This window comes from Chiloscyllium plagiosum, unplaced genomic scaffold (assembly GCF_037043375.1).
Source record: "Chiloscyllium plagiosum isolate Xiang-an unplaced genomic scaffold, Cpla_swu_hap1 HiC_scaffold_22, whole genome shotgun sequence".
Classification (NCBI taxonomy): Eukaryota; Metazoa; Chordata; class Chondrichthyes; order Orectolobiformes; family Hemiscylliidae; genus Chiloscyllium; species Chiloscyllium plagiosum.
In genome coordinates, this window is record NW_028270160.1 from 12,721,667 (window position 1) to 12,738,354 (window position 16,688).

The 16,688-nt window shown below is 42.3% G+C and overlaps 1 protein-coding gene across 3 annotated transcripts in view; it reads left to right on the forward strand.

The window, feature by feature from the left end:
* The window catches only part of LOC122561310 (zinc finger matrin-type protein 4), a 383,561-nt gene that overhangs the window by 115,636 nt on the left and 251,237 nt on the right, over positions 1-16,688 (forward strand). For all 3 annotated transcript variants that reach the window (XM_043712992.2, XM_043712994.2, XM_043712993.2), the window contains one exon: positions 12,989-13,148. In XM_043712992.2, coding sequence (XP_043568927.2) covers positions 12,989-13,148 — 160 coding nt within the window. The remainder of the gene's footprint in view (positions 1-12,988; positions 13,149-16,688) is intronic.

The window sequence follows — 16,688 nt, forward strand, 5'->3', positions numbered from 1 at the left end:
TAAATATTGGATTGCAATAAACAACTATAATAATGAGTGACTTTAATCAGATCAATAACAATTCACAGAGGGAGAATTCCCAGAGCGTGGATGGTATGATTTCCTGGATTAATACCTTGAGGAACTAACCAGAAAAAAGGCATCCTAGACTGGATTTTGTGTAATGAAAAGGAATAATTGGCAGCCTAGCTATGCAAGGCCCCATAGGGAAGAGTGACCATAATATACAATAGAACCCTTCATTAAAATGGAGAGTGGTATAATTGATTCTGAAAATAGAATTCTGAGTCTAAATGGATGAAACTATGATGGTATGAAGCCTGAGTTGGCTATGATAGATTAAGGAATGTTACTTAAAAGGATGACGGTAGAAAGGCAGTAACAAGCATTTAAAGAATGGGAAACAAAAACAGTTTGCTGAAAAAGCTCAGCAGATCTGGCAGCAACTGTGGAGAGAAATCAGAGTTCACGTTTCGCTTTCAGTGACCTTTCCTCAGAACAGAGGAGAGAGGGTCTGAGGAAGGGCCACTGCACCCAAAACATTAACTCCGATATCTCTCCATTGATGCTACCACACCTGCAATTTCTAGCAATTTCTGTTTCTGTTCCTGATTTTCAGCATCCGTGGTTCTATTGGTTTTTCATAAAATGGGAAAGCAGATCTGACCATGTCTGACAAGAGGAATTAGGGATAGTATTAGATCTAAGGAAGGGGTATACAAATTGGCCAAAGAGAAAAGCAGCAGACCTAAGGATTGGGAGCAATTTGGATTTCAGCAAAGGAGGACAAAGGGATTTATTAAGAAGGGAAAAATGGAATATGGAGAATAAGATGATGGGGAACATGCAAACTAATTGTAAAAGCTTCTACAGGTAGGTGAAGAGAAAAAGATTAGTGAAAACAAATGTAGGTCCTTTCCAGTCAGAAGCAAGATAAGTTATAAAGGGAACAAAGGCATGGCAGACTAATTAAACACATGCTTTGGTTCTGTCCACACAAAGGAGATTAGAAATTATATCCCAAAAATGGTGGGGGACACAAGGTCTAGTGAGAGGGAAGAACTGAAAGAAATCAGCATTAGTGGGGAAATGGTTTTGGGGAAATTGATGGGATTAAAAGTCGATTAATCCCTAGGACCCAATAATAAAACACCCCAGATTACTTAAGGAAGTGGCCTGAGGAATAGTGAATGCATCGATGGTCATCTTCCAAACTTCTATAAACTCTGGACCAGTTCCTATGGATTGGAAGGAAGCTGATGTAACCCCACTATTTAAAAGAAGCAGATATAGAGGAAACAGAGAATTATAGCCTGATATCGATAATGGGGAAAATACAAAGGATAAAATAGCAGAACACTTGGAAAATAGCGACAGGATCAGACAAACATGGATTTATGAAAGGGAAATCATGCGTAACAAATCTACTAGAAAATTTTGAAGATATAACTAGTAGAGTTGTCAAGGAGGAACCAGTTGATGTGGCTTACATGGACTTCCAGAAGATTTTCAATAAGGTCCCTCTGAAGAGATTAGCATGTAAAATTGAACCACATGAGACTGGGTGAGTGTTATGACATGGCCCTGGTTGACAAACAGGAAACAATGATTAGGAATAAACAGATCTTTTCCTGAGTGGCAGCCAGTGAGCCTTTCCCTGCTGAAACAGGTAATTGCTAAATTACATCATCTGGGGAATGTTCAATCCAAGTGAAATTCCTTCATGGAAGAAGACTGTCCTGACGAACACATTTTTTTTTCTCTGTAATACCCAAGATTTATGGGCCAGACAATTTATTCTTGGCACTATCCTGGATTCCTGTGCCTGGCAGTTTCTTTTTGGCAATGTCTTGACTCTGTGGATGTTGGTCATCCCACGTCTGAGATGAGTTCAAAGAGACTTATGCAAACTAGCTTCAGTCTGTACAAGCCAATCTTTACTGTCAATCTGCCAACCGATCTATGTTGAAATATATGAATTTTAACTTGTTGATGAGGTTGGAAACTTGAATTCTCCTCCTGTGGTGCTTTACTGTGACACCCAACATGATCACTTCCTTAGTCGTGCTGTTTGGGGCTTGTTGCTTAGTGAGCATGATTTCTGATACCAGATGACTCTTCCCTCAAAAATGAAGAATGAAATGTTCATCTTGAATTTGTATTCACGTGTTGAACTTGTGTTCATGATGTGGAGGTGGTGGTGTTGGACTGGGGTGGACAAGTTCAGAAGGCACACAGCAACCTATTATAATCCCATTGGGTTATTTGAAATCACAAGTTTTCAAAGCGCTGCTCCTTCATCAGGTAATCTCAAATAAACCTGCTGGACTATAATCTGGTGTCATGTGACTTCTGACTGTGTTCATACCTAACGTAAAATTGTAAACTTTTAGATTAGATTAGATTAGATTACATTACATTACAGCGTGGAAACAGGCCCTTCGGCCCAACAAGTCCACACCGACCCGCCGAAGCACAACCCATCCACGCCCCTACATTTACCCCTTACCTAACACTACGGGCAATTCACCTGACCTGCACATCTTTGGACTGTGGGAGGAAACCGGAGCACCCGGAGGAAACCCACGCAGACATGGGGAGAATGTGCAAACTCCACACAGTCAGTCGCCTGAGGCAGGAATTGAATCCGGGTCTCAGGCGCTGTGAGGCAGTAGTGCTAACCACTGTGCCACCGTGCCGCCCACAAATCTTAATAATTTGCTTGCCAGATTGTGATGCCATCTGAACAGCTTCAGTTAAAGATTCATCTATAAACTCAATGGATCATATTGTTCATTATCTTTGTCATCATTGTGTCTTCTTGCAAAATTTGTTGATTTTTGCCATTTCTTCAGTGATGATTGGAGTGGAAAATATTTCTGCAAACCCTCTGTAGTTGCAGATTTCCATTCTGTTGACAATATGAAACAATACTCATGCCCTCAAAGATAATCTCATTGGATTCTGTCTTCTCTTACTGTAATGCCATGAATCTACAAAGGTGAGTGAAATCTTCTACTAGTTGTCCCTTGGCAAGTTATTCAGAAACTGTTTGTTCAATAGTTAACATTTTTGAGTATTGCTGTAAAAAGACATTTTTGAAGCTCTTCATATTGCTGTTATCAGGATGATGTGCAAGAATATCAGTTTAAGTGGAAAACCAACATTTATATTGTGTAATAAGAGAGAATTGATTGGTTGGCCAGTGTACTTTGGTGAAGTATTGCTATGGAAAATGCACTGGCTAATGCCAGGCATTGTTTAAATTTTAAATCAAGAAGGCGTTTGGTATGCCTGCCTTTATTGGTCAATGCATTGAGTACAGAATTTGGGAAGTCATGTTGTGGTTGTACAAGATGTCAGTTAGGCCACGTTTGGAGTACTGTGTGCAATCCTGGTCTCCCTCCTATAGGAAGGATGTTGTGAAACTTGAAAGGATTCTTGAAACTTGAAAGAACACTTCAGAAAAAATTTACAAGGATGGTGCCAGGGTTTGAGCTACACTGAGAGGCTGAATAGGCTGGGGCTGTGTTCACTGGAGTGTCGGAGGTTGAGGGGTGATCTTATTGAGGTGCATAAAATCATGAGGGACATGGATATGGTAAATAGACAAGGTCTTTTCCCCGGAGTGGGGGGAGTCCAAACCTTGAGGGCATAGGTTTAAGGTGAGAAGGGAAAGGACCTAAGTGACAGCGTTTTCATGCAGAGGGTAGTGCATGTACGGAATGAGCTGTCAGAGGAAATGGTGAAGGCTAGTACAATTACAACATTTCAAAGGCTTCTATATAGGCATATGAAAAGGGAGGATTTATAGGTTTATAGGTTGTACACCTCTGAGTCTATGACTCTGCTTGATCAAGGATTTGACCTGAGAAATGAACTGGCAAATGGCTGCCACTGTTTTGTTGAGTTGAAACATGCACAGTGTAAATACATGTCCTTTTGTTCTGTGAAGAACTGGCCCCTGTGTACTCATATACGAAGCTTCCAGTATGTGCAAATGCACCCCACTGCAGGCACAACTGACAATCCTAAATTGATTATCAATATAATAATTCACATATGCAGGGTCATCCAGTAAATGTTATTGAGTTGCTGAATCATATCCAATATGGGGTATCGTGTGAGTTTTGCAAACACAGGCTGGTTGATTGTGATCAATACCTTACTTCTTGCAGAGAGTCAAAGGAAGTTGCTGCTTGATATGATCTGCCAGAGTTTGGAATGCATGGTCCATATACTTGGCATCACACTGGCACTGAAACTCATATATCACCTTACTCATTTGTATGACCGGCAGAACATGCTTTCATTTAATGTCAGAACCCTGTTTGTAGTAAATACCACTTGTGCTGCTACTGCATAATGGCAGCATGCAACAACATGTGAAGGAAGCTGGTTCAACCTTAAAGATATCTTACCACACCCCGTCCCCCACCATTACAACTCCACATGCTCCCCCCCCCCACCGCCCAGGCGATCAGAGATAGACTGGGCACATGTCACGATGAAAAGCTTCAGCCTGAGGCCCACCCGTGAGTTCACATGATTTACAGTGATAAATGATCTGAACAGGGTATCCTGTATGATAATGAGGTCTCATATGGAAACAGTTTCAGACAGTGAAACTGACATAACACAGGAGCTGATATCCTGTCACCAAGTCACCCTTTATTTACATGTGCACTGTACATGGCTGTGACCAGCTAGCTCAAAGCCAGTCCCTAGACTGTGGAGACATTCTGCCACTCCTGTTTTTTTTTGTCTTTTTTTTTATCCAGCTCCCTCAGAGCCAGCTGTTAGAGTGAATAGAGCCTCTGACACTCCTGTTTTTTTTTTACTGTTTTTTCCACACTACCACCTAACTGCAGTAGTGTTTATTTTCCCCTGCACCCATGGTGTGTGTGTGCAGGTGTGAGACACAGTGAAAGACACAAGGTGCACGAATCTTTATTCAATTTCCACCATCAGGAAGAAAAGAAACACCCGGGTGGCCAGTGACAAGCAGTGCCCTTCACATCAAGGGACAGTGCTGTGTGATCAAACAGTGAAGGGGGGGGCAGGGATTAAATCAAAATAGAGTTGGAGGGGGAAATAATGCACTCCACTCCCTGCGGCGCCCACCTCTCCCTGAACAACTCCAGGGTGTTGGTGGACACCGCGTGCTCCTTTTCCAGAGACACCCGGGCTCTAACGTAACCGTGGAAGAGGGGCAGGCAATTGACCCTAACAACCATCTCCACAGCTCACTGCCTGCACCTAGTTTATGGCCAGTTTGGCCAGGCCCAGGAGCAGACCCACAAAGAGGTCCTCAGACCTGCCCTCCTCCCTCTGTACCAGGTGCAACTCCTGCTTATATATGTTAGTAGGGCTCCCAATTGGAATAGGTTAACAGCTCCAATCATGAATCTCATAGTCAGTGCGTTCCATGGTTCCAATCACTACAGAAGCTGTTAGCCTACATATGTGAGTGGCAATCAGCAGAAGCTTTTACTGCATCATATTAAATTACTGCCTCCTTAGTTCATTCAAATTAATTGAATTGATTGAATTACATAAAGGTTTGAATGAGGTGACCTTACATAGACCACTGCTGAAGTCACTGAGTAATTTTGAGCTTCATATCTGAAGAAGGTGGAGATGGTAGATTTATTAGAATGAAATTAATTTAAAGATAAATCTGCAAGAGATGCCACAATTTAGGAATTTAATGGCTGGGAATTTAGCAAGTTAAGGACGGCTTTGTCAGATAAATAGAGGGAAATTAGTTCTCTTTGGGAACCTAGAACGCAGGGTAGAGTCTATAAACCAATCTTTCAGGAGTGAAATTAGGAAACAACTTTTCACGCAAACTGGTATAGACATTTGGAACTCTCTTCCATAAATGACAATTGATGGCTGATTAATGTTACATATAATCATAGAATTCCTGCAGTGTGTAAACAGGCCCTTTGGCCCAACAAGTCCACAATGACCCTCCAAAGAGTATCCCACCCAGACCCATTCCCCTACCCCATTACCCTACATTTACCCCTGACTAATGCCCCTAACCTATACATCCCTGAAAGCTATGGGCAATTTAGCCTGGTCAATTCACCTAACCTGCACATCTTTGGATTGTGGGAGGAAAACCGAGCACCCAGAGGACACCCAAGCAGACATGGGAAGACTGTGCAAACTCCACCCAGATAGTCACCCGAGGCTGGAAATCAAATCCGGGTCCCTGGTGCTGTGAGGCAGCAGTGCTAACCACTGAGCCACCGTGCCGCCCAAAACATTTAAATCTGAGATTGATATATTTTTGATTTCTGAAGGTATAAGGGGAGAAGGAGCAAAGCTGTGTCAATGGACATTAAGTCGCAAATCAGCCATGATCACATTGAAAGGTGGAACAAAGGGCCAAATGGCCGCCTCCTGTTCCTCAGTAGTGTGTTCCTTTCAGTTGAGAGTGCCTGTCTCCTGGGAGATGTGCCTCTATTTCACTGTGTATATTTGGGATCATCCATCTTCACCAAACTGAGCCTGGAAAAGGAGGGTGAATATTCACCACACAACACATACAATATATGTCTCTTTAGAATAGAAAGTAATTTAATATGTTCATTTTTTGAAAAGAACAATAACTTGCTGGCAACAAGTAAATCAAACAAATTAGAAATGTATTCTAACCTTGTGAAACAGACATCCTGGCCTTTAATCAATTTACATTTTTAGTGACAGGCACCTTTCCCAATAGTTGCTTTGCTGGAAGAATATGCCCTGAAATCCAAGTGAGACTGCCAATTTGGGTGAACAATATCAGATGGTCTTGTATCACCCTTCAACTGACATCCTTAGCAAGACTTCATAAGGTCTGAACATGTGCCTTGACTAACTGTCTGTGTATTTGCATATATTGGTTTCAAATTTCTAAACATGTAGATATGAAGTGGTCCTGTTGAATTCTGCAAACTTGATTGGTGTGGTACAAGGTTACATTCCTCCTTTGTTTTTTGTCTGTGCTTATTGGAGGGGAACCAAAGCTGTGCCTTGCAAAAGTTACATGTTTCTTTTCAGGCTTTTCTTGAGATTTCTCAAGGGTGACCTTTTGATTTTCAGCAGCTATATTTTTATTGCTACTAACCCATTTTATAAAGTGTTGCACTCACACAGTTATAGTATCTTATATATCTAAGTTAACATATAAGGTTATGTTATAAGGTTTTATTCATGTTGAAACAGAATTCGAAGAATTGATCAACATCCTCAGTAAGAACTGCACTAAACTTAAAACCTCGAGACTCAAGAAAAATATTCATTTCCTGTTACCACTGTATTTAACTGCAAAACAACAGGTATAAGTTAATAACAGAAGGTTTTGTTTTTCAAAATCATTGTCACACATTAGGAAACAACTTTTCACGCAAAATCATTGTCACACATATCAACATACAAAAAGTTTTCGCCCTGAACAAAATTTCCACAGACCGTGAGATCATAGTTGATGTGTTTCCAAAACATTTGCAGAAAGCTGGAACATTATAATTATGCAGTTATTACCCTTTTTACTAGATCTTAGATCTCAATCTCAGATGAAAATTTATCAATTAACATAGTACTCATTATAGCAGGATCCATTACACTTTTCCAAAAATGGTAGTTCTTGAACTTTGCAGCCTTAAATTGGATTTTCCACATTCATTTAGAAAGACTTCATTACTTCAATTACTTAAAGCTTCCTTGGAACTCAGTTAGCTGCGTTTTCCTTAGTTTACAAATTTAAGAAAGATTATTTCTTGATTATAGCTTCCATTGGCCCCTGCCCCCATTCTAACACCCCCTCCAGTCTCCTCATCCACCCACACCTATTGCCCATCTTGACCTAGTCTGGTGTACGTGTGACTCCAGACCCACAGCAATGTGATTGACTTCAACTGACCCCTGGCCAATTAGAGATGGACAATAAATGCTCTTCTGGCCAACGATACCCAGATTCTGTCAACTAGCATTTAAAAAATTTGAGCATTGTTCCATTCTTCCAATAAACCTTCCCCGTGTTTAGTAGGTTGTTTACAAAGTGAAATGGGACAGAGTTATAAAGTGCAGAGAAAACATGTCACTTACAGAGGAATCATGAAATCAGAGGGAACCTGTTCAGTAAATTTGCATTAACACTTGTTCCTGCTGTGAGATTTGTATGCCTCTGCATATTTGATACACTTTGCATAATGACAATTTATCAAAACACCTCTCAGAACTGAGGAGCTGGTGGGGATTTGCTTTAATTCCAATTAGAATTCCAACTGTCAAACATGGATCATAATGTTTGCTCAAAATCTTGGAAGTGTGGACCCCCAGCTGCAATGCCTGTCAATTGTACATATTATTGACGGAGCTTTGCACACCACTCTTGCTGTCTTCAGTGCTGCTAGGTCTTCATACAATAAAACCTCTGATTTGAAAAGGCACATGAGATAATCAGCATAGGGCAAAATTCAATACTATTGTGCTACATTCCCAATGTGTATCCTGGATCCTGTTTATCCCTGAGCATTCCTGTTAATCAAACTATATCCCACCCATTTCCATTGACAGAATGGATTGACATTTCTACAGTGACTTCCAAAACCATAGGACATCGCAAAGCACTTCACAGTCAATGCGTATTTTTGAAGGGTAGCCATTGTTATAATGCAGAAAATGCTGCAGATAACCTGTACATAGCAGACAAGCAAGAGGCTGGAAGAACACAGCAAGCCAGGCAGCGTCAGGTGGTGGAGAAGTCAACGTTTCGAGTGTAACCCTTTTTCAAGACTTGGGGTGGGTGAAAGGGGAGCTGCAAATAAAGGGAGGGGTGGGGAAGGTTTTTGATTGGGGGGAAGGACGGGGTGCTGAGGTAGGGATAGGTTAACCCAGGTGGAGGGTACGGCCTGGTTGATCGATGGGAGGAAGGAAGGGTTAGTCAGAGGAATGGAAGGGAGGGGCGAGGGGCTGGGAAGGGAGTCGGGGAAGGGAAGGGAGATTATTTGAAATTGGAGAACTCAGTGTTGAGTCCTTTGGGCTGTAGGCTGCCCAGGTGGAAGATGAAGTGGTGTTCCTCCAATTTGCAGTTTGTTTCACTGTGGCAATGGAGGAGGCCAAGGGTAGTCATGTCGGAAAGGGAGTGGGAAGGGGAATTAAAATGGGCAGTGACTGGGAGGTCAGGTCAGCCCCTGTAGGTCCGGCTGAGATGCTCGATGAAACGTTCCCTTAGTTTATGTTGGGTCTCGTCAATGTAGAGATGACCACATTGGGAGCACCTGATGTCGTTAACTAGGTTGGAGGAGAGGCTGGTGAACCTCTGTCTCACCTTGAAGGGCTGTTTGGGGCCTTGGACGGAGGTGTGGAGAGTGGTGTGCTGGCAGGTTTTACATTTTTTGTGGTTGCAGGGGAAGGTACCTGGGGTTCAGGGGTTTTGGTAGGGGAGATGGCACCAATTCCTCTGCCTCTGCCTCTGCCACATCTGCTCAGATGAGGAGACATTTCACTCCCAAGCATCCCAGATGTGCACCTATTTTGATCAATGTGCTTTCCCACTCTCTGTCATCCAGACAGCCCTCGACCACACCTCATCCACTCCCCACTCCACTGCTCTGAACCCCGCCCCCTCCTAACACAATAAAGACAGGATCCCCCTTGTCCTCACCTACCATCCCTTGGTGGCTCAATGGTTAGCACTGCTGCCTCACAGCTACAGGGACCTGGGTTCAATTCCTGTCTCAGGTGACTGTCTGTGTGAAGTTTGCACATTCTCCCTGTGTCTAAATATAGGTTTGGGGTCTGTGTGGGTTACTCTTCGGAGGGTTGATGTGGACTTGTTGGGCTGAAGGGCCTGTTCCCATACTGTAGAAAATCTAAGCTTTGGGGTGGCATGGTGGCTCAGTGGTTAGCACTGCAGCCTCACAGCACCAGGGTACCAGGTTCAATTCCATGCTTGGGTGACTGTGTGGTGTTTGCAAATTCTCCCTTTGTCTGCGTGGGATTCCTCCAGGTGCTGCAGTTTCCTCCCACAGTCCTAAGATGTGCAGGTCAGGTGAATTGGCCATGCTAAATTGCCCATAGTGTTAGGTGCATTAGTCAGAGGGAAATGGGTCTGGGTGGGTTACTCTTTGGAGAGTCGGTGTGGATTGGTTGGGCCGAAGGGTCTGTTTCCACACAGTAGGGAATCTAATCTAATCTAATCCCACCAGTCTGCACATCCAAATTATCATCCTTAAAAACTTCCGCTATCCAGTTAGACCCCACCACCAAGAACATCTTCCCCTCTGCCTTCTGCAAGTTCCCTTCCCTTCACCACTCCTTGGTTCGTGCCAATATCCACACCAACCACCTCCAACCTCCCCTCCCCCAGAAACCCCAGGTAGATTCCCCAACAACCAGAAAAGAAGCAAAACCTGCCAGCACACCTGTCACCGGGTCAAAATCCTGGAATTCCCAATCTAAGAGCATTGTGGGTCAACCCATGGCAGGTGGACTATGGTGGTTCAGGAAGGCAGCTCACCACCACCTACCTTCTCAAGGGGCCAATAGGGACGGGCAACAAGTGCTGGCCCAGCCAGTGATGCCCAGATTCCACAAAAGAATAAATAAAAAAAACAGGAGGAGGCCATTCAGCTTCTACGGCCTCACCATCATTCAGTGAGTGCAGAGTTAAGCTGTCTCTTCAATCCATCAATCTGCCGCAACCCTATATGTCTGAATGTCCTTGCCTACAAAGCAAATATGACGATCACAGCTTTAAGAAAGCTAATCAAGCTCAAATCTCCTGCTTTTTTTGTTGAAGAGAGTGCTACAGTTCTTCTACCCAATATATCAAGGAGAGCTTCCAAACTTACCCCTGAATGACCTACCTTTTATTTTAAGGTTACTAGGTTTATCCCACAACTAGCCAATATATATATTTTTCAAATTGTAAAACCTTAGTCAACTCACTGTTAACGCTTTTATATTTCTGAGAATACAAATCCAATTTCTGTAATCTTTCATCATAATTAAACCCTTTGTTGGACCCCTGTTCGCCATTTCATTGTGAGTTTAATTTCCTCAGAGGTTCTATAGTTCTGGCCTTTCGGCCCATCAGGTGGCTGAGTGGTTAGCAGTGCTGAGTCACAGCACCAGGGTCTCAGGTTTGATTCCAACCTGGGGCAACTATCTGAGTGGAGTTTGCACATTCTCCCCGTGTCTGCATGGGTTTCCTCCGGGTGCTCCGGTTTCCTCCAACAGTCCAAAGATGGGCGGGTTAGGTGAATTGGCCATGCTAAATTGCCCATAGTGTAGGGTGCAGTAGTTGGAGGGAAAAGGGATTTGAGTGGGTTACTCTTCGGTGGGTTGGTGTGGACTTGTTGGGCCGAATGGCCTGTTTCCACACTGTAGGGAATCTAATTTAAATATCTGTACCAGCTTGTTGCACAAACCTCTTTACCTCGTGCCAATCTCTTGCCCCATGAGTTCTCCATACTGTTTTTTGCACCCCCACCCCCCACCCCTTCCCCAACTCTTCTGAAGTGTGCCAAATCACACAGTGGCATTAGGGTTTCTGATGAATGTCTGACCAAGTTGCAGTAACACAACATCAGAAAGCCCAAGGAAACTGAAGTCTAGGCTCTGTCCAGGGACAGGGTGTTGTCAGGATGAAGATGGCCTTGAGTAAATTCCAAATGGCAGTGAAGGGATGATCGGTGATACATCTCATTACAGAGATACTGTGGTGTAAAACATCCATTTGCTCTCGATGCTCAGAAACTAATAACTCAGCGTGAAGATTGATAGTGCGTTGTACTGAGCGTTTCCCGGTTGACTGATTATATGGGACTAGGATGCAAGTGTTACCAAAAGGTAATATTTTTACTTTCCCATGAATAATTCAATAAACAAAAACTTATCTAGCTTAAACTGTGTCAGTTCTGGCTCAGTGATAGCACTCTCATCTTTTTCTCACGGCTGGTTATGTGAATTTGTACCCAGAAGGTGGTGGCCATAGATTCTTGTTAGGCCGGGCCAGGAAAACTGATCAGGGGTACAATCGGAATATGGGACACAAGTCAATCATCAAATTGAATGATTTGGAGATGCCAGTGTTGTACTGGTGTATGCAAAGATAAAAATCACACAACACCAGGTTATAGTCCAACAGGTTGGACTATAACCTGATGTTGTGTGATTTTTAACATCATATTGAATGGCAGAGTAGGATTGATAGGCTGAATGGGCTACTTCTGCTCCTAATTCTTGTGTGTCCCATGTATCTCTGAGTCAGAAGATTGTCATGATGTGAAGGTGCCAGTGTTAGACTGGGGTGGACAAGGTCAGAAGTCAGACAACATCAGGTTATAGTCCAGCAGGTTTATTTGAAATCACAAGCTTTTGGAGCGCTGCTCCTTGGTCAGGTGAAGGAGCAGCGCTCTGAAAACAAAAACAGAAGTTACTGGAAATGCTCGGCAGGTCTGGCAGCATCTGGAGAGAAATCGGAGTTAATATTTCGGGTCAGGCTTTAGGTGCACTCCCAATGCAGTACTGAAGGAATGCTGCACTATCAGCTATGCCACCTTTCAGATGAGAATTGAAACCTCTGTCTGCCTTCTCAGGTGGATGGAAAGGATTCTGTCACATTCTTTGAAGAGAAGGTGTCCTGAACAATAGTTATCCCTCCTGTGACCTCACTGAAAGGTTATTTGGTCATTATTACATTTGCAGCTTCTGCGAGCTTGCTGTGCAAGTTCAATGCTTCATTCCTGATTTCATTTTAGCTGTCAAAACTACTTCATTTGTCCTAAAGTGGCTTAGGTTGACCTGAAATAGTGAAAACTACCACAAAAATAGAAGTCGCTCCATTTGTTCATGTTTGTGAGACGTTGTTACAGAAATGAAGGTCTCTTTCTGTAACTGGTAAATTAAGGCAGATGTACTTTCTTGTTTTGGAGATCAGGTAGTGTGATAATCCTCTTTTTTTTCTCTCTCGTTCTCTCTCCAGGAAAGTGATGATGGAGAAGTGGATAAGAACAAGTGCTGCACCCTCTGTAACATGTTCTTCACCTCAGCAATTGTAGCACAGTCCCATTACCAAGGCAAAACGCATGCCAAGAGAATGAGACTGGTGCTGGGAGAGCCACCGGTACCTCCCAGGACAACAGGTAAGCCTCCTTGGGGACATCTCAATGGGAATCATGTTGTCAGAGGCTCTTCAAAGATTACAGTTGATTGATGATTCCAGCACCACTAATCCAGATATCTGGTTTCCAGCATCTGCAGTCATTGTTTTTACCACCTTGATGAGGTCTCCACCCCTAGCAGTCGGCATCCAACACAAACATCACAGACCCCTGTGTAAAGTAATCACTAGGGTCTTCCAGGGTTGTCCTGGAAAGTAAGAAGTGTCAGTCCCCTCTCATTGTGGTGCCAGAGTAGAACATCATGGGTTCAAGCACCGGTCTGTAGGCTCATGTGCAAAATTGTACTGACTCTGCCAGTGCAAGTATTGAGGGAGTGTAGCACTCTCAGAGGTACTGCCTGTCATCACAAACCCAGCAAATGCTGGAGAAACTTAGCAGGTCTGGCAGCAGCTCTGGGGAGGGGAGAGAAATAGAATTAACCTTTCCAATCCAGTATGATTCTTCTTCATAATATCATGGTGTATGGTAACATTCACTACGCAGTATGACCTGCTGCTCATGATGAAGTCTGTTGTCAACATTTTGTTCAAGAATAAGAAGTGACAGGGTCTAATTGATCTAATGTGGTCAAGGAAAACCATTTCCTGGTCTAACTGGAAGAGTCGCTAAGAGTGGTTAACAAGATATATTTTATTGTGCCACAAAAATAGAAATTGCTGGAAAAGGTCATCTGGTAAATGCAGTCAGACCTGCTGAACTTTTCCAGTAATTTCTGTTTTTGTTTTTGATTCTGATCTGCAGTTCATTTTGGTTTTTATATCATTTATTGTGGTGTTGGTTTCTGATTCCTGGTTACATTGATCTGATCGTCATTGTTACGGAGTCTTTGAAGGGAACCAGATATTGGAGCTCAGTCCTTTGAGATCCTAATCTGGGGCTGGTCCACATTACGTCCATATTCGTCATCGTAATGGGTGCTGCTTCTGGAACGTCTCAGTATTAACCCTTTCAGGCCCATATTTGGAGCCTGTCTTCTCCGGCACATGTGAAACATCTCATTTTGAGGATTTTGAAGGAGAACAGGTTGTCTTCCTGAGTCTCCTGGCATGTATCCATCCTTCAATCAACTTGATAAAAACTGCTTACGTGATCAAAATTCTTCAAGATTGTACCCCTTGATCTTTTGGGGGCGGGGGCAGACTGGCAGCAATGACAGTGGCACCTTCAAGAGAGCAGTACTCCCTCAGTACCAACATCAGATGTCAATCTAAGTCCTGCACTCAACAAGTCTCTGGAGTAACATTTGAATCCACAACCTTAGAATTATAGAGTCATACAATATGGAAACAGAGCCTTCAGTGCCAACAATAATCCCAAACTAAACTAGACCCAGCTGCCTGCACTTGCCCCTTTCCTTCCAAACATTTATTATTCATGTACTTGTCCAAATGTCTTTTAAATATTGTAGCCCACTTTCATTACTTCCTTTCAAAGTTCATTCCACACACAAACCACTCTCTTTGTAAATAAAAAAAGTCCCCATATCTTTTTTAAATCTTTCTCCTCTCATTTTTCAAAATATGCCCCCAGTCTTGAAATCCCCCACTCCAGGGAAAAGACATATTCCATTCACCTTATCTATACCCCTCATGATTTTGTAATCCTCTATAGGGTCACCTTACAATCTCCTACTCTCCAGTGAGAAAAGCCCCAGCCAATTCAGCCTCTCCTTATAATTCAAACCCTCCATTCCTGGCAACATTCTGGTAAGTCTCTTCTGAACCTGCTCCAGCTAGAATAATATCATTCCTGTAACAGAGAGACCAGAACTGGTCACAGTACTCCAGAAGAGGCCTCACCAATGTCCAGTCCAACCTTAATATAACATTCCAACTCCTATACTCAAAGGTCTGAGCAATGAAAGCAAGCTTGCTAAATGCTTTGGTAACTATCCAGTCAGAGGCATGAGTATATTATAATCCCAGACAATGTTATTACTGGACAAATCAGATTGTAGATTGAAATCTGGCTTGATGGATCATATTTTGTTCAGTTTTAGTGATGGGATCTTTCACTGAAACACAAACATGCAATGATGCACATTTAACAAAAAAGCAGTATTAAAGAATATTACGCAAAAGAAGTGAAGATAAATTAGAATAAATGAAATTGTTTACATATAACAATTATTTAAAGATTGCAAAACTCAGTAAACAACTCACGCTTTTAAACCCAAAAGTATTCCATTACAGTACCCAAATACCAGAGAGAAAATTCCTTTCTCTATCACACATAGGGTTTGACTTTGCAGATGTTTTAATTCATGGCCCTAAGAATCTTTTAGCCACTTCCTTGAACCTTCATACCACTGAGCATAAACTTTATCAGGTTCAAGTAACCATTCAGAGTTTTAACCAAACACTTCTGGTGTGGAATTTTCAAACTAAACTCTTTACACTAAGATAACTTATTTAACAGCTCTAAATTGTTACCTTTTCTCAGGGGATACCATGTTATACATCCAGCTTCAGCTGAGACTTCTGCAGAATCCCAACTGGAACCCAAAATTATTTTTCATATTATAGGTGTTTCACCTAATCAATAAAGAACAGTTTCCAGAAATATCTAAAGTGAAATTTTAATGCTAACTGCTTGTTTACTTTGATCAATTGTAAGCTGTCCCAATGAAAATAAAATCTCAGTGAACACCAGGCACTCTCTCTCAGACAATTTTAAGAGAAATCACCATGACTGCAGAAGTACAAGTTAGTCATTAAACCCCTTCAAACATGCAGATCAAAACCTACATGACTGAAAACTCTAAAATGAATGATATTCAACTCTATACAAATCACACACCTTACATCACCCAACCCAGTGGTCATTATCATATTGCCGTTTGTGGGAACCTACCTTGCACAGTTGCCAAAATCCCTAATATCATAATAGTGGTGACTTTTCTAAAGTACTTCATTGACTGTGAAGCACTTTGCAATGTCCTGTTGTTACAATAAGTGCTGTACATATGCAACATCTTCCTCTGTACCAAGGGTTAAGGACTTAACAGGATGAATAGTCTCCTTTTAAGAGTTTATGACTATTTATTTGTGGGTGCATGGAGCATGGTCTCCAGCTATTAGCGGGAATGTGTGTTCTGTTTTAATGCTTCTCCAAATGGAAGCAAGCAGCTGAGTTTGTTATCTGAAGAGGAGCCATTAGGACGGTTTCCAGTACCTGAAATGTAATGTTCAGACGCGGGTGTGTTGAATCTAATTGCAAGCCCTTTGCAATAATGTACTGAAGGTTAATTTTATCGAGCACCGATTTAAATTAGCAAAACATCATTCTTAATGATCACAGTGCCAGGGAGACTAACCTTTGGGAAATCAGAACTGGAATCAGTGATGCGACTATTTAGCTGATTATTAAAAACATGTTAATTACAATGTTCCAAAATTCCATTACTTGTTTCTGATTAAATGCTTCACATGCATTTGTTTGTGCATTTTTGAAATCCTAAAGCCACCGCTTTTCATTATTTCACATCTGCAGTCCTGCCAC